Here is a 26,956-nt window from a genome sequence, read left to right as displayed (position 1 = left end):
CCGAACTCTAAGATGTCCATTCTGACCTCTCGACAAACCCTGGGGGCAGGTCCTCCTATTATTCTTGGGTGAGTGATAGGAAATAGAGGCTCTGAAGAGTTAATGACTGGGAAGCGAATGTGGCTCAAGTGAGAGGGTCTCCACTTGCCATATGGGAGGACCAGGGTTTGATCCCTGGGTCCTCCTGGTGAAAGAGGAGAAAGCCTGCCTGCGTGGCGAGCCAGTGCCCGTGCAAGTGAGTCATGCAGCAAGATGGTGATGAAACAAAAGAAAGACGAGGGGGAGAACCAAGGTGAAGCGCAGCAGAGACCAGGAATGGAGGTGGCATAATTGACAGGAAACCTCTCTCCACATCAGAGGTCCCCAGGATCAAATCCCTCTGAATCCTAGAGGAGAAAGATGAGAAGACAGAAAAGAGAAATAGATAGAGAAGATCACACAGAGAATGGACACAGACAGCAAAAACAGCTGGGTGGGGGAGGGGGAGGGTAAAAAAAGAGTTAATGACTGTCGCAAAAGTTAAAAAAAATAAAGAAAAAAATTACCTAACTAAATAAATCAGTAAAAGTTAATGACTTGTCTAGGATCCCAGGGTTTCTAGGTGGTGAAGTTCACGCTTGAACCCAAGCAACTGGGCTCCACGTTCTAGATGTCTAACCTCTGGGTGGCCCTGCCCGGGTCAGTGCAGACTCTTGGAGCCAGTTTGGATCTCAGACATCCCCGAGTTAATTTCCTCCATTTCTGAACTGATCGTGGCAGAATCCTGGATTCCTGACTCCCAGTCCATGAGCGCATTCTCCGGCATCCCCAGCACAATGTCAGCGAAATGATGGCGACTCCAGGGGCAGCGGGGCCTCTTTGGGGAACGCTGAACACCCTTCCGGGGCCCACAGGTGCTATTTACCCAGTGAGGTGCAGGCTCTGCCTGGCTCCTGGTCTGTTGTTTGCACAGCAAATGTCACCAGGCCTCACCAAGCTACACCCCCAACCAAGGGACAGGAGCAGGGACCGAAAGGAACCTTTGGCTGGTTTCAGACACCCTGACTTGGCTTTTCAGTTTCTGTCGAATAAAATGCAAATCACTAGAAGGGGTGGGGGTGGTCGCCTCAGAAGTGCCAAATCCTGAAAGCAACAGGCAGTCTGGGTCCCCTCCTTGTCTGTGGTAAAGGACACGTGCAAACGGCGGAGTCAGGGGTACCTGGCTTTGAACGCCGGCTTCCCCGCTCACTGGGGGCTTGATGTGGGGTTTAACGGCTCAGAGCCTCACCTTCCTCCTCCGAGAAGGGGAGACAATTCCTACCCTGCAGGGCTAAAAGAAAGAATGGACACCAAGCACCCCCCGAGTTCCTGGCACACATCGGACACTCGCCATTTCACACACCCTCATCCATGTTTCTTTGAAAATAAAGGGAGTTTTAGAGTAAGGAGGGTGGAAACCAGGCTTAATGTTCCTTGCCACTCTGCCTTCCTTAGTCCCTGGCCTCTTCCTGGAAAAGAGTTCCAAGAACTTTTAGAAGTAAAAAGTGAACAAACAAGGGAGATTTCAATCTGAAAACAGACTTACAGATTCTGTCTTTCTCAAGGAGACCGCCCAAGCAAATCCACCTAATCAGGAACTTTACCTCCCCCATCAATTTCCAACAACAGGTCCCTGTTCTCCAACCAGGATATGCAAACAAGGGTGCTTCCTGGAAGGGCCTCCCGGATTTCAACAGCTGCCTGCTCTCCCAGGAGAGCGTGTGTGACCTGTAAGTCCACTGCCAGGACCTGGAGGCAAGCTGAGCTTGTCAAGGTTCCCTGAGCCTCTCCCTTTGGAGATTTTTTTTAACTCAAGCGAGACACGTTGAGATGCCAAACCAAGGAGAAAACAGTGTTGTTTCAAGAAGACATGTAGGTTGCCAAGCCAAGTGGGGTGCAGAGAGAAAGTATGGAATATAAAAGGTTGGTTTTTCCCGTTGTGAAAAGTGTGGAGGTGGGACAGGTGTGCGCAGGCAGCCTCCGGGCTCCGGAGCTCTGCTTCCCATCCCAGCTCCTGACTTCCAGAGATAACCTCTCCCTGGGACCCCAAAGGAGAGCCCTGATACTGCTGAAGCCCCAGATGCTGAAGCCCCTTCCAGCTGTTTTAGGGAAAGGGGCAGGGCAGGGAAGGGGGATGATGGGTGCAGAATTTAGGGCCAGACTACAGGAAGGAGGAGGGAAAATCTCTTTCATAGTCCTGCCTCCCAATTTTTCCAACAGTTGTTAGTTAAAAGAGAAAGAGTCAGGGAAATCTTGAGGGAAGGGGGGGATGAAGATAGGAAAGGAACAAGGGATGCTCCAGGAGAGTTAAAATAAATTTCCAGAGATCAAGAAGGATCTTTTTTCTTACCAAGTTAAGTCTTCAGAGCAGTAACAAGAGTTAATGGTTGAATATATGCTTTGTTTTGCTTTGTTTTTGTTAGTTTCAGGTCATTTTTAGCACAAGATGAACTATTACCGCTTTCTTGAGATGCTATCTTGGGTGCCAGATGGCATCCAGCTTCTTTAGCAGGAAGAAAGAAAAGTGTTAAGTCCTGGGCAAACTCCTATTCATTCTTCAAGTTCCATGCGAATGTCCCCTCCTTTGTTAATCCTTCTCTGATGGCATTGGGGAATCTCAACACCATTCCTAAGGGCTGATTGCAGTTACACTGCATTGGGATTATTTACATGTCTACCTCCTCTAGATTCTGTTTCCCTGAGAACAAGATGAACATAGCAATGTTCAGAATGAATGAACGAATCAGTGCTCTCTGGCAGTAGTTCTCATCATTAGGTTGGAAATATCAATTTATTGCAGTTATAGCTAATTTTACCCAGTCCCTAGACACCAAGGGAAAAAAATCACTGAACACAATAATTGAGCACAGATCAAGGGTGGAGATTTTCAAGAGAACCCAAGTCTGTACAAAAGCCAATCGTTCTCCTGCCTCTTGCGCTGGTACCTGGGGGAGTACGGTACATTCATTTGATTCAGATTGAGATAGTCCCTTTAGAAAGGTTTGTTTTCATCCCCTTCCCATTTACCCCATTTATAGGTGAGACTTAGAATCAGACAATCCACTACCCACGAGCCTGAAGAAAATTCAATTTTTCAAGACACTGCAGAAGCACTTTGAGAAATGTATATTCCCATCCAAAGTTGTTCTGGGGGCAGCCAGCCTTCTTCTTTACCCTTTTATCTGTCCCAGAAGGTAAGAAGAAAATCAGACTCATGGGCTCTGAGAGCTGTAAAGTCACCTGGAAGGTGACTCTAAAAGACTCCCTCCCAATATACATCTCTGGGATCTTGTAGAACCTGCATTTCTTTCACCTGCTGCACCTGCCTCAGTCCAGAGCTCCCGCCCCCCACCCTAAGTCAGGGCGCACTCAGGCACCTCTACACACTGTTCCCACGTGCTGAGACCATTTGTGTGCAGGTAGGTCTCCCAGAGCCTGCCCCTGTGGCTATCATCCTCCTCCTACTATAAAAGCAGAGATTCCTAAAGTGAAGTTGGAGGGGCTCAGGCTGAGATGGGCACCTATTTTCTGGAGCCTGTAACTGTACATTGAACAAAGTCTTTCCTGAGCTCAATTATTTGCATTCAAGTCTTGTTGATTTGTTTTCCCAGACACTCTGCTAAGTTGCTTTAATGCACATTCCTGTCTTTTCCTGTTGGGGAAAAAAAAGAAAAGCAAAACAACCTGAAGCTATTGAGAGATTCGTGTTTAATTCCAGGTCATCCAGTAGAGCTAACCCACATCTTATGGCTCAGGTCCTGCCGTTGGTTCATCATCTCTCAGCTACCCAAAAAGGTCACAGATCACAGAAGGTAGAGACAATAAGTCTTTTTGGTCCTAAGGACTACAGCAATTCCATAAGTCTACATGCATCCTGGGAAATACAACTCATTTTCAAGTAAAACACAATTGTGTTTTGTAAAAAATAACAGGATCACATTTTAAAACTGCAGACCCCCAGGAGGTGAATGTGGCTCAAGCAGTTGGACACCCACCTACCACATGGGAGGTCCCTGGTTCGGTTCCCTGTGCCTCCTAAAGAAGATGAGCAAGATAGTGAGCTGACGCAACAAGATGTTTCAACAAGATGAAGGAACAAAGAGACACAATGAGGAAACACAATGAGAGACACAATAAGCAGGGAGTTGATGTGGCTCAAGCAATCGGATGCCTCCCTCCCACATGAGAGGTCCTAGATTCAGTTCCCGGTGCCTCCTAAAAAGAAGACAAGCAGACAGCAAGCACAAACCATGGGGGGGGGGGGCGAAGTAAATAAAATAAATAAATAAATAAATAAATAAAACTGCAGACCCCAACTTCTTCTTTCCCAGTAAATTAAATTCTGACAGCCTCGCTCACCTTGTTATAGGAAGAGCTGTCCCACAAGCCACCAAGCCCCAGGAGTGATGCAATCCTAACTCCAACTCCGCCCCTGGAATCTAACCATAGGTCACGGGTCTGTGTGCTCAGCAAATGTTTGCAGTCCTCTGCCGGGAATTTCATTCCAGAGCACATTGGAGGGAAGATCAGTAGCCTGGGATCCGTGTAGGCTACCCGGAGGTCAAGAGGGTAACTGGAGAGAACTTGCCTAGGGGCCATCACTATGATGTTTTTCCTGGACCTGTCCCTGCTCGTACGTTGCCAACTTTAATCTTATTTAGATATATTTGGACAGCTTAGGTACCCTACTGTTCCAATTAACCTTCTGGGAACTATCGAACTTCTTTGCTACCTACCGATCTGAAAATGGAAGCAAGGACCAGGAAGGGCTTGGCAGTGCTCACTGGTACTGAGGTGGACTGCCAGTAACACTTGACATGGGTTAAGTGTGTTCTCTAAGTCAGGCACTGTGTTCAAAACATTATCTTATTTAATACTCAATCCCCATTTTACAGACAAGGAAAGTGCGGTGCAGAGAGTTTAAGTAACTTGTTCAAGGTTACCCACCTCGTATGTGATAGGACTGGAACCCTAATCTAGGTCTGTGTCACAAGCCAGGGCCTCTGATCGCCAGGTTTTACCTTAACATCCTTTGGACCCTGGCCAAAAATGGAAGCTAGATGGTGTCTCTCCCAGTAGCTTCTCTGAAGCAAACATAATTCTACTTCCTCCTTCACTTCTGAAGCTTTTCTCTTCTCATATCCCCTTTTATTCAACAAACCGGAGGTTGCTCTATATATTACCTAGCTGACTTTCATAACAACATAAATCCTGACTGTTTTCATGGGAAAAAAAAATTTATCAGAGAACAGCATAAGCATAGCTTGCTGTCTTTCTCCACATGAATATGAGATGTGTAAAGTCGGCTATATATAAAACAGATGTTTGTTTTTTTTTTAATGTTGAGGATCCCTAGACCATTCTCAGGAAATTCAGTTCCAGGCAAACCAGATTATGCAAAAAACTCACAGCATCAACCAAAGGAAGAGGGATTTATTGCTGCCATGATGAAGCCAAGCCCCAGGTAAAATGCCTGGGAAGGCTGACCTTGAGCAAATTGAGCTCTTCAAATAAATTTCATTTACTATAATTAATCACAAGACATTTTGCAAAAAAAAATAGATCTGCTACACAGAAGCTCAGTAATCCAAACCAATGCAGGATCCTAGAACAGAAAAGAATGTTAAGGGAAAACCTGGTGAAATCTGAATAAAGCCTGGAGTTTAGTTAATAAAGTGCCAGTGTGGGTTTCTTACTTTTGACAAATTTACCGCAGTAATGTAAGCCAATAGCATTCAGGGAAAGAATGTGAGTAAGGGGTGTACGGGCGTTCTCTGTACTAACTCTTGTGACTTTTGTGTAATTTAAAAATCATGACAAAATAAAAAGCTTATTTAAAAAAATTCAGTACCCATGAACTGATATTAATTCCCCGGTTACTAATGAAGGGGCCTGCAATGCTCAAATTTCTCACAAGATAAAACCTGCTTCTCTTGGCAGAAATAGTAGGTACCGACAATGGAGAGTCTGTGATTTCTTTAAAAAGACCAAACAAAATGCAGAGCCTTTTACTGCTCTGAGTCAATGCCAAGTGGAAACCAGAGAAGGGTGTTATCTTTGCACTTTAGAAACAAATCTTTTCCTTTTGTTGCTGTCGCCTTTTACGTCCTGTTTAATTTACTGAACAAATGAACTCCCGAGTTTTGCAGAAGCCACAGGAATATAGAATTTCTTAGAACCCTAATACACCCAAGTGAACATCAGGAAGTGTTGCAACTCTTATCCAGAAAGGGGTGGGCAGCCACAGGCCCAAAGGAAATGCTCGCCAGCATAACTAGGAGGATTTCCTGCTCATCAGGTGACCACTCAGTGTTACTTAGAAAGGTTAATAAAAACCCTTACTCAGAAACATTAATGTGGAGGTGGGTGTAGCTCAGAAGTCGGAGCTCCTGCTTCCCATGTATGAGGGTCCTGGGTTCAATCCCCGGTGCCTCCTAAAATAATAATAATAGTAATTAAATTAAACAAAAGCACTAGGATCAAAACTCCTAGTACCCTAAAACAATACCAAGCATGAGACATATGGAGTCTTTAGCAATGAGTGTTAAAATCATGGCCTCAGGGAGCCATAATTCTGAAATGCTATTCCCATTTTTCTCCTGGACCGTTAAAAAAATTTTTTTATTGGAGAAGTTGTGGGTTTATAGAACAATCATGCATAAAATACAGAGTTTCCATGTACCACCCCACCACCAACACCTTGTATTGGTGTGGAACATTTGTTACAATTAATGACTGCACTTTTTAATGATTGTGCTATTTTTTTTAACAGTAGTTATCTTTGCTACAATTGATGAAAAAGTATTAAAATGGTCCTATTAATTGTTGTCCATACAAAAACACATTAGGTGTATTTTTCCCCATATATCACCTTATTACTAACACCTTCTATCAGTGCCATACATTAGTTATAATTCATTAAAGAATATTCTTTTTTTTAACAAATATTTCTCTAATGGAATAATTAAGGAACGAATAAATCCTTACATTATTTTTTTAAATTTCTCTTCCCTTCCCTGTCCCCGCCCCCCCCCCCCCCCCCCACCAATTGTCTGCTCTCTGTGTCCACACGCTGCACGTTCTTTGTCTGCCCATATTCTTATCAGCGGCACCCGGAACCCATGTCTCTTTTTGTTGCGTCATCTCTCCATGTTGTGGCGCTGTTCCTGGGCTGCTCTTTTTTCACGCTGGGCAGCTCTCCTTACACAGTGCACTCCTTGCCCAAGGGGCTCCCCTATGCGGGGGATGTGGCATGGCACTCCTTGTGTGCATCAGCACTGTGCGTGGGCCAGCTCATCACATGGGTCAGGAGGCCTTGGGTTTGAACCTTGGACCTCCCATGTGGTAGGCGGATGCCCTATCTGTTGGGCCAAATCCACTTCCCAAGGATATTCTTATGCTTGTACTATTAACTACAGTCCATTTTCTACAATAGGGCTCACTGTGTTATCAGTCATAAGCTTTATCTTTTAACTTTTACTCTGGTAACATATATGACCTAGTTTTCCCTTTTAACCATATTCACCTATATAATTTAGCACTGTTAAGTGCACTCACATTAATGTGCTACCATCACCATCATCCATTTCCAAACCTTTACAATCTACATAGAAAGAAATTCTGTACAAATTAAGCATCAACTGACTTAGTCACTTAAAGGGGGCACCAAGATGAGTCAGATGCAGGCCCTGCCTTCAAGAAGCTTATAGTCTCATATAGAGAAATAGATGAACTTGTCCCACCAAGTGTCACAGGTGTTACGCTGGAAGTCTGTGAAGGACCACATGGGAACAGAGCAGGGCAGAGAGCAGTGATGTTTGAGATGAATTTAGAGCAATGACCCTCAACTGGGGTGATCTTGTCCCTGAAGGACATTTGGCAATGGCTGGAGACATTTTGGTTGGAAGAGCTATTGGTTTCTAGTGTGCAGAGGCCAGGGACGCTGCTAAACATTCTACAATGCACAGGACAGTCCCTCTCAACAAAGAAATACCTGGACCAAAACGTCAAAAGTGCTTATGCTGAGAAACCCTGGTTTAGAGGGATGAACAGCGGTTTTCAGGCAAACTAAGGGGAAAAGAACATTCCAGGAAAATGATTTGACTAGATTGTGGGGCAGATAGATAAGCTGGAGAAGTATTCTAGAGCCATAAGCTGATAACTTTTCTCTTTGAACCTCAATTTTCCTATCCACAAAAGAGTGAGATTATAATGCTCAGTGATTCATCTCTTTTCCTGGTATCAGAAGAAAGTGCCACTGATAAAAATCAAGTCCTTGGAGGAAGTGGACTTGGCCCAGTGGTTAGGAGGAGCGTCTACCACATGGGAGGTTCGCGGTTCAAACCCTGGGTCTCCTTGACCCGTGTGCAACTGGCCCATGCGCAGTGCTGATGCGCGCAAGGAGTGCCCTGCCTCACAGGGGTGTCCCCCACGTAGGGGAGCCCCAAGTGCAAGGAGTGCGCCCCGTAAGGAGGGCCGCCCAGCGTGAAAGAAAGTGCAGCCTGCCCAGGAATGGCGCCGCACACACGGAGAGCTGACACAACAAGATGAGGCAACAGAAAGAAACAGATTCCTGTGCCGCTGACAACAACAGAAGCGGACAAAGAAGAACACACAGCCAACACAGAGAACAGACAACCGGGACGGGAGGGGAGAGAAATAAATAAATAAATCTTAAAAAAAATAAAAATCAAGTCCTTGGAACCCACCTACTTCCAGTTGCCCTATTCAAGCACATTTGTAACTCAGCAGTGCTAGTAGCTTATTTATAATAAAAAACAAGGTCTACCTTGTTTGGGAGGTCTACCTTAGGGAATGTGGCAGATAAAAGTGCCAGTAAAAATGAAGATTGTGTTTTATGGCGTGTAACAGGAACCCACCAACTGTGGTGCATATTGATAAGGGCTTTATAGTTCTTGTGTAACTTGGGATCCAGAAGTGGGTCCATCCAGGGCCAGATCAGGCCTAGATGGCCATTCCATAATGCCACTAAGAACTCGGACTCTTCTCTTTTCTCTCTGCCATCCCTAGCATGTGTCTTTCTTCCTTCTTCTCACAAGATAGCTGCTCAACCATCTCACCCTCCAGATTTTGTTTATCCACATTCCAGGAAAGAAGGGACAAGGTATGAAGGGTAATAGGTGAAAGGTAAAAAGAATTCCAGTTGAGTCTTCTCCATTTAACAAATTTTCCTGTAAACTTCTGTGTCCAGAACTTCCACTTACGCATTGGTCTGAGCTACATTGTATGACCATCCTAGCACCCAGGGAATCTGGAAGCTGAGTGTTTTTAACTGGGAACCCTTAACAAAATTGAGGTTTTGTTAATAGGGAAGAAAAGTAGATAGATATTGAATAGGCAACTAGAAATGTTGCCTTAATGCTTTAAAATGAGCATATTCCTGTACTTTGGTTCCAATCCAAGGTGCATCAACCTTATGTCGAATTCTGCTTTCAGGAAATGGTATCATATAGCAAGCCTCCAATGCAATTTAAAATATATTAGTCATTTAAAGCATATCTGAAGCAATCTAACAGTTCAATAACTAGTCTAGAAATATTTATTGAATGCCTAGTATATAGCAACACTATACTAAACACTTGAAAGAGCAAATAAGTGTAACATATGGCTTCTGCTTTTTATGAGCTTGTTAATAATCTTTTGGGGGAAAAAAAGATGTTTCTGCAGGAAAAAAGCAATATATTATGTACAAGGAGTCCCAACAAGAGTAACTACTGATTTCTCATCAGACACCATGAAGGGAAGAAAGCAGTGAGATGAAATATTTAGAATGCTAAAGAAAAAACAATTGCTAATCAAGAATTTTATATTCAGCGTTACTGTCTTACAAAAATGAGGGATAGTTTAAGACATTCCTAGATAAACAAAAGCTGAGAGAGTTTGTCACCACTAGACCTGCCCTACAACTGGTGCTCTAGGGAGCTATTCAGACCAGAAGGAAGAAAAGGACAGTAAACAGTGGATCAAAGCAGCATAAAGAAATAAATACCTCTGGTAAATGTAACCATATGGGTAATTATAAATGCCCATAATTCTGTACTGTCTTTTTTGGCACATAATTCCACTTCTTACTTCTCACAGGTTCTAAAATGCAAATGAAGAAAAGGAATGATAAATCCATGGTTTTGGTTATAGAATGTATAAAGGTACAATTTGTAACAAGAACAACAAAAAGGTGAGGGACAGAGAGGAATTGGAACAGTATTTGTGTATGCTATTGTGGTTATGTTGGTATCAAATAAGTGTGCTTGTTATAGATTGAGGATGATAAATTTAAGCACCATGGTAACAGCATGTGTATATATACACACACACACAGAAGGAAATGAGAAGGAACTCAAAATGGTACACTATAAAAAATCAAATAAATATGAAAGTGGGCATTAATAGAAGAGTTGAAGGGCATAAAGATTAAAGAGTTACAATGAATAAAAAGCAAAATAGCAGAAGAAAGTCATGCATTATCAGTAGATTTTTTAAATAGAAAATAGGTTAGACTCTCTAGTCAAAAAGCAGAAATTGGCAGAATGCATAAAAAAGCATGATACAACTATATGCTATATAAAAGAGATTTGTCTTAAAATTCAAAGACACAGGTAGCTTGAAAGTAAAAGCATGGAAAATATATACCAGGAAAGCAGATGTGGCTCAACTGATAGAGCGTCCATCTAACATATGGAGAGTCCCAGGTTCAATCCCCAGGACTTCCTGACCCGTGTGGTAAGCTGACCCACACGCAGTGCTGCCACGTACAAGGATTTCCATCGCATGCAGGGGCACCCCTGTGTAGGGGTGCCCTCCGTGCAAGGAGTGCACCCTGCAAAGAGAGCCACCCTGAGTGAAAAAAAGCGCAGCCTGCCCAGGAGTGGCACTGCACACACAGAGGGCAAGATGATGCAACAAAAAAGAGACTCATTTTCTCAGTACTGCCGGATGATGCAAGCAGACGTAGAAGAACACATAGCGAATGGACACAAAGAGCAGACAACAGAGGGAAGGGGAGAGAAATAAATAAAATAAATCTTAAAAAAAAAAGAAGACAATATATACAACACAAACAGTTATCAGAAGAGAACTGGGAGGGGAACAGAACAGATGTGGCTCAAGCAGTTGAGCACATGTCTCCCATATGGGAAGTCCTGGGTTCAGTTTCCAGTGCCTCCTAAAGAAGACAAGCAGATGCAATGATCTGACACAATGAGCTGATGCAATGAGCAGACATAATGAACAGATACAATGAGTACAGAGCAGATGTGGCTCAAGTGGTTGGACACCTGCCTCCCACAAGGGAGGTCCTGGATTTGGTTCCTGGTGCCCCCTAAAGAAGATGAGCAGACACAATGAGTAGACAACCAGCAGAGACAAGACAATAAGCAAACAGATGAGGGAACCATCTTGGGATGGGGGTGGTTAGCCATGCTAATATCAGCTAAAACAGACTTTAAGTCCTTGTTATGAAGGACAAAGAAGGTCACTACATACTGATAAAGGGATCAAGTCAACAAGAAGACATAACAATTATAAATATATATGCATATAATGGCAGAGGCCCAAAATATTTGAAGCAAATTTTGACAGATTTGAAGGAAGAAATAGCTGTTTCTAAAATAATAGTAGTAGACTCCAATACATCACTTTAAATAATGGAGAGAACACCTAGACAGAGATTAGTCAGGAAATAGGAGGCTTGAAGATAGTATAAACAAACTGGACCTACGGGACATAGAGAATGCTTCACTCAACAGCAGCAAACACACGTTCCTTTCTTGTGCACATGGGTCATTCTCCAGGATAGACCACATATTAAGTCACAAAGCAAGTCTCAATAAACGTTAAAATGCTGATATTATAAACTATATCTTCTCTGAGCACAATGGAATGAAGCCAGAAATCAATAACAGAGGGGAACAGGAATACTGACAAATATGTGGAAATTAAACAACACACCCTTAAACAACCAAAGGTCAAAGAAGAAATAACATGAGAAAGTAGGAAATACCTTGATGTAGCAAAGGCCATGTGGAGAGGGAAATTTATACCATTAAAGGCTTATATTAAGAAAGAAGACAGGGGAAGCGCCTGTGGCTCAATCAGTTGGGCTCCTGTCTACCATACGGGAGGCCCTGGGTTCACATCCCAGGGCCTCCTTGTGAAGGCAGGCTCGCCTGCACACCATGGAGAGCCGACTCAAAAAGGTGACGCAACAAAAAGGGAGACAAGTAAAAACACAGAAGAGCATGCGGTGAATGGTCACAGAGAGCAAACAACAAGCAAGCCACAAGGGGGGGAATAAATAAAAATAAAATACTGACACACAGAACACACAGAGAATGGACACAGAGGGCAGACAGCAAGCAAGCCGCAAGCAGAGGGGAGAAAGGGAAATAAAAAAAAAAAAGAAGACAGAGGGAGTGGAGGTGTCTCAAGCCACTGAATGCCTTCTTCCCATATAGGCAGTCCCAGGGTTCCGTTTCCGGTGCCTCCTAAAAAATAAAGAAGACAAGCACACAACGAACAGACACAGAGAGGAGACAATGAGTGCAAAACACAACAGGGGGGATAATAAATCAATAAAATAAATTTTAAAAAAAATAAAAAGAAGATCTCAAATCAGAGACCTAATGTCATAAATGGAGGATTTAGAAAAAGAAGAGCAAGTGAACAGAAGGAAGGAAATAACAAAGATTAGAGCAGAGATAAATTAATAGAGAATTTAAAACAATAGAGAGAATCAATGAAACCAAAAGTTGGTTCTTTGAAAAGACCAATAAAATTGAAGAGGAAGTCAAGAAAAAAATTCCATTTACAAGAACAACTAAAAGATTCAAATATCCAGGAATAAATTTAACCAAGGATGTAAAGGACTTGTACACAGAAAACTACAAAATATTGCTAAAAGAAATCAAAGAAGGCCTACATAAATGGAAGGAAGTTCTGTGTTCATGAATTGGAAGGTTAACTATCATTAAGATCGCAATTCTACCTGAAAAGACGTACAAATTCAATGCGATTCCAATCAAAATCCCAACAGCCTTCTTTGCAGAAATAGAAAAGCTAATCACCAAATTTAAATGGCAGGATAAGGCGCCCGAATAGACAAAACCGTCTTGAAAAAGAAGAACAAAGGTAAAGGACTCACACTTCCTGATTTTAAAATGTATTATATGCACATGATAACATGGACGAACCTAAAGGATATTATGTTAAATAAAATAAGCCAGACACAAAAGGACAAATATATATGGTCTCACTAATATGAACTAAAAACATTGAGTAAACTCACGGAGGTAAATGCTAGAGTACAAGTTACTAGGAAATACAAGGTGGGTTGAGAATGGGAGATGATGCTTAATGTATGCAGTATTATTAATAAAATTAATTGTAAAGGTGTAGAAATGAATAGAGTTGAGAGTAACACATTATAGTGAGTATAACTAACACCAATAATTTATTAGTGTGATTATGGCTGAAAGAGGTAGTCCATTACTTAATGGGAGTAAATGTCAACTGAAAGGAAACTAGAGAATAATCCAAGGAATGTATTACAGTGATTTCGGTGAGGTTAATACTATAAATATATATTGTGAATATAATTAACATCACAGAATTATATATTCAAACGTGATTGTAAGGGGAAGTTTTAGGTGGTGTATACATTGCTAAAATAAAAATATTATAAAACCATAGGACTATACAACACAGTGAACCTTAATGTAAACTACAGATAATAGCAAAATTAAAATAATATTGTTCCCAAAAAGTAAAATGGAATAAAATTTTGTAAATGTTTTATGTTTGAAAAAACAACGTGTTCTTTGTTAGAAGGAAAGTTCTTTATCAGATTAAGTTCAGTCTTTTCTGTCTGCCCCATCTGTTGATTCTGAGAGAGGTTTAGTCATTTTCCATCATGATTGTGGCTCTATCATTTTCTCCAATTAGATAATTTTATCTTTTAATCAATATGAAACACCCCTCTTTGGCCTTTCCTTAATTTTCCTTCTTTGCCTTTCTCCTTAAATTCTATTTTGTCTGAGATTAATACCACTACATATGGGAAGCAGATTTGGCTTAACAGACAGAATGTCCACCTACCACATGGGAGGTCCAAGGTTCAAACCCAGGACCTCCTGACCCATGTGAAGAACTGGCCCATGCGCAGTGCTGATGCATGCAAGGAGTGCCGTGCCATGCAGGGGTGTTCCCTGTGTATGGGAGCCCCACGCACAAGGAGTGTACCCCTTAAGGAGAGACGCCCAGTGCAAAAAAAAGTGCAGAAATATTTAGGGGGTAATCACATCTACGACCTACCAGAAAGGGCTGAGATAAAATTGTGACTACACATGTATCACACACATATATGTATGAACACACACATAATGATAAGGAAAACTTGGTTAAATGTTATTTGTTAATTGGGGAGCCAGGGTGATGAGTAACCAGGACTCTTTGCATTATTCTTGCATCTTTTCCACAAATTTGTAATTGTATAAAAACCCAAGTTAAAAAACAAGTCCTTTTTAAGAGTAAGAAATTTTACATCAGGGAAGCAGATGTGGCTCAAGTGACTGGGCTTCCGTCTACCACATGGGAGGACGCAGGTCCGATCCCCAGGGCCTCCTGGTAAAGGTGTGCCCATGTGGCGAACCAAGCCTAAGCAGTGAGCCAGTGCCCGCACAGTGAGCCACGCACCAAGATGATGACGCAACAACAAAGAAAAGGGAGAAGATGGCGAGACGCAACAGAAACCAGGAACTGAGGTGGTGCAAGTGACAGAGAACCTCTCTCCACATCAGAGGTCCCCAGGATTGAATCCCAGTGAATCCTAGAAGAGAAAACGTGAAGAGACGACAAAAAGAGAAATAAACACAGAAGATCACAGAGCTAATGGACACAGACAGCAGAAACAGCAGGGGGGAGAGGGGAGAAAAAATATACAGTTCTCAAACATCTGTATCTTTAAAAAAAATCAAGAAATTTCATGTCATTTCCCATTCTCTTTTATTCCCTCCTCCTCCTTCCACCCACCCTGCTGGGTATTTTTTCGCTGTTTTGTGTCTATTCACTGTGTAATCTTCTGAATCTCTTTCTCTTTTTGTCTTCTCTTCTTGTTTTTCTCCTAACTCAGTTCCTGGTTTCCATGGTGCCTTGCCTTGACTCTTCCCTTGGTCTCCCTTTTGTGTTGTTGTTGTGTCATCAACTTGCTGTGTGACTCACTTGCACAGGCACTTGGTTTGCTGCATGGGCACCGGCTCGCTGCGAGGTGGGCACACTTTTTTTTCACCAGGAGGCCCCAGGGATCGAACCCAGGTCCTCCCAAATGGTAGGTGGAAGCTTATTCACTTGAGCCACATCCACTTCCCTTTCCCATTCTCTCTCTTTTTATAAAGATTTATTTATTTTTCTCCCACGCCCTCCTCCCCACTGATTCACTGGGATTTGATCCTGGAGACCCCTGATGTGGGGAGAAGTTCCCTGTCAATTATGCCACCTCAGTTCCTGGTTTCTGCTGTGCTTCACCTTGACTCTCCCCTTGTCTCTTTTTTGATGTGTCATCAACTTGCTGTGTGACTCACTTGTGTGGGCATTGGCTCACCACAAGGGCACTCGCGCAGGCACTGGTTCGCTGTGAGGGCACAATTTCTCTTCTTCTTTTCCACCAGGAGGCCCCAGGGACCAATCCCGGGTCTTCCCATATGGTAGGTGGAAGCTCTATCACTTGAGCCACATCTGCTTCCCCCATTCTCTTTTAAGTTGTATTTCCATTCTAGTTCCACAGATTTTTAACCCAATGTAATATTTTTATGCTTAAAGTAAACATCACCATCCCAGGGTTCACAGAATGGAGGAATAAAATATGGATTAGAGTGGACTTACTGGTATTCTACCATAAAACTATTGTGACTCTAGCAATAGAAGAAATTGTATCATTGATGTGAAGACAGTGGTCACGGTAGTTGCTGAGGGCAGGGAGAGGGAAGAGGAAATGTGATGTGGGGGCATTTTTGGGACTTGGAGTTGTCCTAAATGATATTGCAGGGACAGATGCTGGACAATATATATCCTATCATAACCCATTGAATTGACTGGGGGAGAGTGTAACTACAGTGTAAACTATAATCCATGTAGTGCAGTAGTGCTCCAAAATGTATTGACCAAATGCAATGAATGTGCCACAATGATGAGGGAGGTTGTTGATGTGGGAGGAGTGGGGTGGGGTGGGGTGTAGGGTATATGGAAACCTCTTCCATTTTTTAATGTAACATTATTTGTGATCTATGTATCTTTAAAAAAAAAGGACAGTTAAAAAATAATTTTAAAATGCAAAACAAAAGTCAATTATCAATTATGTGATAGGCTACTCTGCCAAAAAAAGTGTTTAAACTTAAATATTAAAAAATTTTCTTCTTACTATAAAAATATTAATCTGTATTGAGGTATCATAACAATTTAAATCAGTAAAAATTTGTATAAAATCTTATCAATACAACATGTACACTCAAAATTTGGATAATAATTATTAAACATGAAAAGTAAAATGATATTGGGAAAGTATCTCTGGATTCATGGATTAGTAAATGAATTGCACTTACTACTAAAATGTTATAGGGTTTGGCATCAATTTTATTCCTTCCTTTTTTTTTTTCCACAAATTTAAAGTTAGAAGTATCCCCAAACTGGCTCATATAACTAAGAAGATGGGAACGCAAGGTGTTCGGTTGTAGTAATGTCCTTCAATCCTTTGAACAAATTTTGAATTAGAGGCCAAGTCACACAGTGACTTATTTTTACTGAGCTCTAAGCTGACAGCTCAATTTTGTCTTCCATCAATTTTATTGAAAGCAAAGAATTAGAACCACTGGAGTTGGAAAGAGATTTGATACTCAGTGATGAGGGTCATTTCCTTTCTCAAGACCATCACTGATAGTTAGACAGGTCTATTTGTTTGCGGCTCCAGAGGTTTTTCTACCTCAGGGCAATGTAATTTAGGAAGCTGATGTCTGGCTGAGAGGTGGGACTCTCCTTTGCAGTGTGCTAGAATGTGAAAAGGAGGTGGGAATAGGAATCTGCTCCAAAGGGATGTTCTCAGGAACATGGATTTTGGAAGAGAGATTTTTATCCATGTACCCACATGTAACTTGAGAAGTCTTCATGTACTCTTAGGGGAGCATGTACCCAGTTCTAAAATCACTATTGACTTAGCCATTTCTTCTAACAATGTTAGGATTAATCGTTATGCATAGCTTTTTCTTGAACAAGGCAGAAAACTTACTCCACTTTTCTCTTCCTCTTTTTCCCTGTGCCATTTTCCCCATTGAAATAATCTAGATCAGTGCTGTCCAATAGAAATATAATGAAAGTCATGTGATTTTAAATTTTCTAGTAGTCTCATTAAAGATACTAGGTAAAATTAATTTTAACAACTTAGTCTGATCCAGTGTATCAAAATCATTTCCTTTCAACATGTAATAAAAAAAATTGAGATATGTCGCTTTTTAAAATGAAGTTTTCAAATCCAGGATTTCATACTTGTAGGACAGTTCAATTCAAACTAGCCCCATTTTCAAGTGCTCAATAGCCACATATGGCTAGTAGTGACATGTCATATTGGACAGAGCATTTCTTGAATTTTAGTTTCAGATTGTTACTGTTTCTTTTTCTTTTCTGTTTTACATTGGCACTTATTTAGACAATATTTTACAGGCTTCTTTGCTTATCACTGCTTTTTGTAGTTCACAAAGACTAAGAACTTTGTATTTTTTTTTTAAAGATTTTTTTTTTTAGATTTATTTATTTCTCTCCCCTTCCCCCCTCCCCCACCCTGGTTGTCTGTTCTCTGTGTCTATTTGCTGTGTCTTCTTTGTCCACTTCTGTTGTTGTCAGCGGCACGGGAATCTGTGTTTTTTGTTGTGTCATCTCGTTGTGTCAGCTCTCTGTGTGTGCAGCGCCATTCCTGGGCAGGCTGCACTTTCTTTCATGCTGGGTGGTTCTCCTTACGGGGCGCACTCCTTTCGCGTGGGGCTCCCCTTTGTGGGGGACACCCCTGCGTGGCACGGTACTCCTTGCGCGCATCAGCACTGCACATGGGCCAGCTCCACACGGGTCAAGGAGGCCCGGGGTTTGAACCGCGGACCTCCCATGTGGTAGACAGATGTCCTTACCACTGGGCCAAGTCCGCCGCCCAAGAACTTTGTATTTTATGTTTTATAGCTCTTATCGCAGGTGCCTAGTAAATGTTTTAAAATATTAATGACACCTGATGCAAGAATTACCAGATTAATTTTACAGAGAGGATATGAAACTGTTCAAAGGTTTAGACTTGAGTATTCATCTGTGTTGGGTCAAATTACCATTTTGGGGTATGATTTTAAATGTTTGTAAAAAAGATAAAAGCCTTGAAAACAAAGCTGGGAAGTCAATTTCAACATTCCATTTCATCTCCAGTAACCAAGACCAAACTGCAATCAATTAACCTTTTCTTTCCATCCCAGCACCCTGTACACTTGCCACATGGTTACTCATTTACACCTTGCTGGATTAATAGGAGCCTCATGCAGTATTTTTTTTTTATGCCTAAACTATTTACATTTCTGTTTTTAGTTTCCCTAGGATTTCTTACAAAGTGCCAGAAATTATCTCAGAATTAATAAACACGAAGTTAATAATTGAAAGGTTGCATGATGTAATTGGGAGACTTTTCTCAGTGCCTCTTGGAGCTTTCCAAGGTCTTTTAACATAAACGTGGTCTCGCAACAAGGGACCACAAAGGCTTCTCCCAGGAAGTCAGGAGTGAGCTGCTGCTGTTCGTTGGGAGGCACATTAAGACTGAGGTAGCTCGAGACTGATGAGGGCTAATAAGGAGGCAGGCTTCGTTGTTACTGTCGCTCAGGGACTCTGATCACCCATCTCTTTTCCAGCCCACAGAAGCAGCCTGTGTTCAGGACATCGTGAGTTGAACCATCTCATCTTTAATAAATAGCCAATATACCGGTGGCCCAGTCCTGGGAATAACAGAAAATGAGCCCTATATGGGCCTAGGTTATCAACGGACTGAGTCGCTTTCTTTTCCTTCTCACGCTGTCCCTCCCCTGCCAAAAGAACTAATCTCATTTAATAACGCTCAAGAATGACCAAGAACTCTGCTTTCCCAACATTTCGCTTTTGCCTATGTTCCAACTACCAGCTACAGGAGTCTTACTAATTCTTGCACCCCTAGAACTCAGAAGGGAAGGGAGCAATAACTACTTGCGAAAGCGTTGCTTCATAATTCTAGAGAACTTAACATTGTGGAATTTGCTTCTAATGGCCCATTTGGCAGGCTTCCCTGGGTTCCTCTATTTCAATATTTCTTTGTCTAAATTCCTCCCTTGGTGCATCACCGAGCGGTTACGGCCAGGCAGGAGCCCTAGAAGCCCTTGGGCACCCATGCACACGAGTGAGATTTTTTTCCCCCTCCACATTAAATAATAATGTACGCTCAGTTTAGAACCGCGCCACCCGGAGATGATAAGACCTACAGAGTATTGAGCCTTCACTATGTGCTAAACGTAGTTTTACAATATGCGATCTCACTTCGAGGGAAATTTTTCCAGGCTCTTTTTTCTAACCCAGGACCGATTTGAATATTCTCTTTGACTTTCCGCCCCACTCGGGACCCAAGGTGGCGCACCAGATAAAATTTTGTCAGGCTGAGGTAAAAATCTGTTAGTCTTGGTAAAAATAAGGAAATCTATCTGTTTGAGGTTAAACTCTGTCATCCGGATGACAATTCGTCAGTTTGGGGCGGTGCGGGGGTAGATGGCGGAATCTGTGTGTTGAGGCTATCCTGCGCCTCTCTCCGGGCTCCTTCCGCGCGCGCCCAGGTTACCAAGACAACTGCCGACCAGCCTGCGGCCCCTCCCGCGGGTCGCCCAGGTCTCCCCCTACAGGGACAGTGGCTGCCACGCTGGCCGCTTTGGCCCCGCCCCCGCCAGGCCCACAGGCCCAATGGGCGCCAAGCGTGGGCGTGCGTCACGCAGCGCGGACCAATCGCGGAAGGCCACGACCGTAGAAAGGCAGGGCGCGGCGGGGGCGGCCCGCGGGGCGGCGGCGGCGAGCGCTGGTGTAGACGTACTCCTGCCATGGTGGTGGTGGCAGCCGCGCCGAGCCCGGCCGCCGGGGCCCCCAAAGTACTGCTTCTGTCCAGCAAGCCCGCCGCCGCCGCCCCCGCTCCGGCGGGAAGGGCTTTGCCGCTCATGGTGCCGGGCCAGCGAGGGGCCAGCCCGGAGGCGGCGGGCGGGGGACCGCCCCAGGCGCGCAAGCGACAGCGTCTCACGCATCTGAGCCCGGAGGAGAAGGCACTGCGGAGGTGGGCGGGGACCGGGCCGGGGGCGACTCGGGGCCCGAAGTGCGGGGCCGGGGCCGGGCGCTGACCGCCTCTCAGCGCTCGGGTGCCTGCGGCCTGCCCGGCCGGTGCCAGCGTGGCGCGGGGCGGGGCAGGAGCCTGGACTGACCGGACCCGCCGCCGCGGCGGTGGAGTTCACAGCTGCCCAGAGTTTTTTTTCCTTTCTAACTGGCGATGGCCAGACCAGGGGTGCGGGTGCCTGCGACCTAGCCCTCTTGCTGTGTGACCGCAGACCGACCGCTCAGCCTCTTAACTTTAGCTTCTTAGCTGTAATATGGGGTCGATTAGTCTCTTCCTGATTTGCCTGTTTTTCTGGAGGGGTACGGAGCTGAAGGCCAGAGCTATCGAAAGGGTTGTGAGCGCTCTAAGGCTGGTCATGCCCAGACTTCGCGTCTTTGAAGTGCACCAGCTTCATGAGGTCATTGGGAGATTGAGATGTGCATATACTGGGTTTAGTACGACCTCCGTAAATGTTGCTTTTATGACTACTGTAGATGCCATTTGTGATTTTTGATCAGACGTGGGCTCGGGCATCAAGGAACTGCCCAGGATCTCAACACTGGGGCGAAAGGGTATCAGCCGCTCCCTTTTGACAGTTAGGTTTGGGGAGGGAAGGTGTTACGTCACAGCGCGATTGCAGTCTTCAATAGATTTAATCAGTACTGACTGGATTTCAGGGAATTGGAGTCAGGAAGCAGCGGGGGAGAGAGAGGAAAGGGGGAAAGTTTCTTATGATGCAATATGAATACTGTTTGTGTACAGTCCCTGCAGCAGGGCCGGGATGAGACAGGCGCGTGAAGCAGTATCGGGGAGAATAAAGCAGCCTTCAAGTCAGACCGACAGAAGGCTGCGTTTCTTGTTTTGTTGAGGAGGAGCCCACAGTGTATTTTACGGTTAGTCTGCCTTATACTGTAAATTAAAGTGAAAGCAGCAGCTGGCCAAGTTTTCAAATAAAGCTATAAATAAGGTTTGAGATGACTCAATGTGGTATGTTCCTTCTGTTCCTAGGAAACTGAAAAACCGAGTAGCAGCTCAGACTGCCAGAGACCGAAAGAAAGCTCGAATGAGTGAGCTTGAACAACAAGTGGTAGATTTGGAAGAAGAGGTAAAAATACTTAAGACAGAAATCTGTATCTTTCGTCTATTATATATCCTTCCTTGATGAATGTTCTGATATTTTGCTGTTCATCCCAAGTTGTTTCAGCCCCTTTATAATATAATTGAACGTGCAATTAAAAATTAAACTAATCTAAGGGTAGATAATTGTTGAAGTGGTGGAATTTGAAGAGAACATAAATGATTTCTGACAGGCCCTCTGGCATTTGGTGCTCATGCCTTAGAGGTTGAATTCAGTAATATTTGTTGCATTAGCTCTAGGAAATTAGCAGGGGTAGAAAGGAGGAAATCATTGTTAAAACCTGAGACCCTTCCTGGCATTGCCAAAAGTCCACTAAAGTTTCCCTTTCTCTCCTAGGGCCCAACTGTTAGGTTATTGCCAGTTATACTTCCTGAATACATAAGGATTATTCATACATTCTTATTAAAATTTGAATTATTACCTAATTCTTGTAAGAAACATGAGTCCTTCAGGAAGTTAATTTTAGCATATTTTGATTTTTATGGTCCACCATCACTTTTATCATCACTGTCAATTCAAGGTAGAATATTTTTTAAACATCATGTAGCTTATCTCCATTAGTCACAAGTCACCCTTTACTGAGGTCTGAATTAGTAGTTGGAGGCATTGTGTTATTCTTGACACCATGAAATGGCCCTTCTTAAATACCTTATTTTTCATAATTATGGCCTGGCCTTCTAGTACCTGGTATGAAAAATTACATAAGCATAGAGTTTTCCAGATGTTCAAGGAGAAAGAAAAGGAACCAAATGCAGTGGAACTTTTATCAGGTGGATTCTTCTGTGAAAGAATTAGATGCTTTAATAGCCTCTTTTGAATTTTCTTCCAGAACCAAAAACTCTTGCTAGAAAATCAGCTTTTACGAGAAAAAACTCATGGCCTTGTAGTTGAGAACCGGGAGTTAAGACAGCGCTTGGGAATGGATGCCCTGATTACAGAAGAGGCAGCAGAGACCAAGGTAAATCATCTCCTTTGTTTTGTGCCTTATGTGAAAACTGGTTCTAAAAGACGTGACCCAATGACTAGGTTTACATTCTGGACCACGGATCAGGTGTTCTTGAAATTATCCTTTGGTTTTAAAACCTGTCCTTGCAGGAAGGGTATCTTTTCTTTAATGACAATTTATTCCTTTTTCACGTGTCTCATGAATAGTACTAAGCCCTAATAATTAAAATGTTACATGGCTGTCAATGAACAAGTACAAAAATGCTGATAGCCAACAAGATGTACCAGAATAAGAGAGACAGTCAAATTAGACTTTGGACACCACTAAAATTATAGTAGTTCTTTGGTAAATGTGAATGAGTAGGGCAATGATTCATTGTGATAGTTCCATCTCTTCAATAAGAGAAGGGTGATATACTGATAAAAACAAATAAGACGAGAGTGAAGGTCTAAGGTTGGCAATAAACAGGGCAATTCTATATGAAGGTAAGGTTTAGGAAGAACTTTTTAAAAAATGGTATCCAAAAAGATGCTAGATTTAAATTCACTGTTGAACTTTATTATGTAAGAATATGAGTCTTGTCTGAATATTTGCTGTGGGTAGGAAAGATATTTCTGCACAGAAGATCAAAATGAAATGTTACTCTTACCTGCCTTTTCTCATTCTTTCTTGGGGAGGACTTAAAAACAGTGGAAGTAAGAATAGTTTAAGAATCAGAGCTGTCTAACTTGCATTTCCTTGGGTCCTCGGACTGGTTGAGCTGTTTATTCACTTTGGTCTTTCTCCCAGGGGAATGGAATGAGGCCAGTGGCCGGGTCTGCTGAGTCCGCAGCACTCAGACTACGTGCACCTCTGCAGCAGGTGCAGGCCCAGTTGTCACTCCTCCAGAACATCTCCCCATGGATTCTGATGGCGTTGACTCTTCAGACTCTGAGGTAGGGATCATTCTGATTTACTGAAAAGCTATAAAACTAGTTAATTCCTCCCATTTGAGGCCTGACATCCCTAACCAGACAGATGAGGGCACAAGTTAGTTTTGGTGGGGTCAGAAGTACAGCTACCTTCCCATTTCCAGGTGATATAGGACGTAAGGCATAGAGAAATGTGCCTGGTGGGTCCAGAGGTCCTCCTGTAACATAGTGATTAATTTACATTAAGGAGTCCAATACTAAATGGTCTTCTAGGTAGATTCTCAAGTGCAGTATGATAGTTAGATTCAATGTGCTTTTTGCTTCTTGCAGTCTGATATCCTGTGGGGCATTCTGGACAACCTGGACCCAGTCATGTTCTTCAGATGTCCTTCCCCAGAGTCTACCAGCATGGAGGAGCTCCCAGAGGTATACCCAGAAGGACCCAGTTCCTTACCAGCCTCCCCTTCTCTGTCACTGGGGCCGACATCAGCCAAGCTGGAAGCCATTAATGAACTAATTCGTTTTGACCACGTATATACCAAGCCTCTAGTCTTAGAGATACCCTCTGAGACAGAAAACCAAGCTAATGTGGTAGTGAAAATTGAGGAAGCACCTTTCAGCCCCTCAGAGAATGATCATCCTGAATTCACCATTTCTGTAAAGGAAGAAGTTATAGAAGATGACTTCATTCCAGAGCTGGGTATCTCAAATCTACTTTCATCCAGCCACTGCCCAAAGCCATCTTCCTGCCTGCTGGATGCTTCTTGTGACTGTGGATATGAAGGTTCCCCTTCCCCTTTCAGTGACATGTCCTCTCCACTTGGTGTAGACCATTCTTGGGAGGACACTTTTGCCAATGAACTCTTTCCCCAGCTGATTAGTGTCTAAGGAGTGATCCAATACTGTTGCGATTGCTTACTGTTGCCCTTTTCCTTGAGTATTCTTATCACTGCCTGGAGGATAGCAGAGAAGCCTGTCTATGCTTCATTCAAAGAGCCAAAGTAGAGGGGCTACAATCCTAGAGAATACCTCTAAAGTATAAGTCTGTTCAAACCTCAGAGATCACCCCAAGTAATGTCTTTTGACATCCAGCAGTCCAAGGTACTCAGATAACATTGCTCTAATTCAGAACTACAGCTTTTGAGGTTGAACCCTGTATCTTAAGGGCAGTAGTTTGCCCTAAACACTGTAAGGGTCATTGATTGGGCAAGTGTCTTAAAATAGACATGGAATTTATGAATGGCCCTTCTCTTCCCCTTCTTGGCATCCCAGTTTTGCCCCAATTTTACATCCTTTAGTTTGCTTCTGCAAGCAGAAAGAACACCTACCTGAGGGGGGCTATCTTTCCCTCATGTACAGTTCAAGTAAAGACCAAGAATCTTTTGTAAAATGATAGAAATTTACTATGTAAATGCTTAAAGGAATCTTCCCTTGCTAGAGTAGCTTTTGAAAGGTGCTTTCTCCATTTATTTAAAACTACCCCTGCAATTAAAAAGTGCAATGTGGTGTCTTTGTTCTTTTGATTTCTTCTTGGACCACAGGCCATTGTCGTCTTCTCTCTGGATGTTTCATTTATTTGTCATGGTAGTAATTTTTCCAACTTTAGTAAGCGTCCCACATTTTGAAGTGACTGACACTTCTCCCCTTAATTACTGCCTGTTTCAATTTCTGGTTACTATAAATGATACAAGCTACTCTTTGAGTAGTTCATTTCTTAGAATTTCTTCGGCCTAAAATACCTTACTGACCATTATCACAGTGGAAGAGCTAAGATGCAAACCTGAGTCTGAGTCTTGTGTTTAAATCCTGAAGCACTGTTTGGTAATCCTGTCTTAAAAAATATTAGAGGAGGACATGTCATTAGATATCAAGATTCTCATTCTATTGAGATTAAGAGCATTTTTATACTCACATTCCCTGGGTTCAACTGTGTCACTGGCTAGCTGGGTAACACTAGGAAATTAACATTTATTTCCTCATCTGTAAAGGGGAAAATAGTCACTGTCTTTGAAGATGAAGGTCGCTAAGAGGATTAAGAAACATGCATTTTAAACATTTAGTATTTGCCAGGTACCATACTAAGTACTCAAAAATTAGCCATTATCTCTTGATCCACTTTGGAAGGGTTTTAATCTCAAAGAATTAAGAGATAAAAGCTACCCAAGAATTTGTTTCACAAATGAATGAACCTGTTCAAGAAAAAAACCACTAGAGACATTAATACAACCTCAAAACAACAGACTTTCTAACCTTATCCTTCATGGTGCGTCTTTTCCTTGGGAATCTTCTTACAAGATATTATTCTATGACAATTTAAGCTTCTAAATGCCATGTATTCCATGTAACATTGCATAAGAGAGTTCAAAGTAAATGAGTAAAGGAGGCAGGGTTCAAAGAATCCCAAGTAGCAAAGCAAAACATGGCTTCAGGTGAGTGCAGGGAACGTGTTTGGTGTGACTGGAGGCCAGTGTCCACCAGCATACCTGAACGCAAGCAACCTTAAGATGAGGTTGGTGAAGCCAGAGCTCAGTCCTAGTACTTGGCAATGCAAGCTTGCTTCAGTTCTGACTTTGTTTTGTAAAGGACTGCTCTAGCTGTCCCCATAATTGAGAACCGTATCTCATCTGATTTTCTGTAGCTCTGAAAATTTAAGACCTGAGAATCTGTTTGGGACTGTATAGGCAGATATGACTACAGGTATATTTTAGCCTCTATCAGAATAGCTTAAGCATCTGGAGATTGAGGCTCAAGTAATTTACATTCAGTGACATCACATGAAAGCAGCAGCTGTACTAACGGGAATAACACACAGGACATTCATAACCAGTATAGATTATCAGGGTTTTCATTTCCTGCACAGATGGGTAGAAATTAATAAACACTGCTCAGCATTGAGAAAACACCTGGTAATCAAGGACATTTTCATATTGAAACACCAAAAAATGGTTAAAAACAAAATCTTTTCCCTTAAAACAAAAACAAGATTTCCATAAAATGCATATTTGCCCCATAATTATTGAGATTAAAGATTCAGGTGATGAGATGCCTGCACACCATTTTGCTGGGCCTTGCAATACCAATCTACATATCTCTTTTCTATTAGACATTTTACTAGAGCAGAGACAAAATGGGGACAAAACAAGGCAGAAAGTAATACTACCTATTCCAGAAATGTTTTAAGGTATCATTAAAATTTCAATCTCCTAAGAATTGAATCCTACCTGTGACTTCTTAAACCTCATTAATGGACAGGAAAACTGGTTTGTTTACCCACCAACCAGGTATTCAAAGACATCATCATTGAAGATGACAGACCCATTGCCCATACACTATTCTAACTGCATCTAATCTCTAAAATGCCAGTGTTCTAAGGAACCAGGGAAGTGAAGGAGCTAGAAGGCCTGAATACACATGAAGACCTGATACACATGAAACTATATCCCCTCAAGGTGTTTAATGTTACTCTGAACACTATTGGTAGATGATTTCAATGAAATACATATGATTAACATTTAGGTACTGCTGCAAAAAAGACTTAAAAC

At 42.6% G+C, this 26,956-nt stretch overlaps 1 protein-coding gene across 1 annotated transcript; it reads left to right on the top strand.

The window, feature by feature from the left end:
* The first annotated feature begins 20,108 nt into the window (after positions 1-20,108).
* Positions 20,109-24,920, top strand: XBP1 (X-box binding protein 1). Its single transcript, XM_058281580.2, is given in 6 exon segments — positions 20,109-20,383; positions 21,428-21,524; positions 22,387-22,515; positions 23,293-23,352; positions 23,355-23,438; positions 23,745-24,920. Coding segments are annotated over 6 exon segments (1,155 nt in total). The 5' UTR covers positions 20,109-20,156; the 3' UTR covers positions 24,303-24,920.
* Positions 24,921-26,956: the final 2,036 nt, after the last annotated feature.

The sequence above is a fragment of the Dasypus novemcinctus genome, chromosome 19 (genome assembly GCF_030445035.2).
Source record: "Dasypus novemcinctus isolate mDasNov1 chromosome 19, mDasNov1.1.hap2, whole genome shotgun sequence".
NCBI classification, from domain to species: Eukaryota; Metazoa; Chordata; class Mammalia; order Cingulata; family Dasypodidae; genus Dasypus; species Dasypus novemcinctus.
Note: the sequence above shows the minus strand (reverse complement) of the source record. Positions and strands in the feature narration are given on the sequence as shown.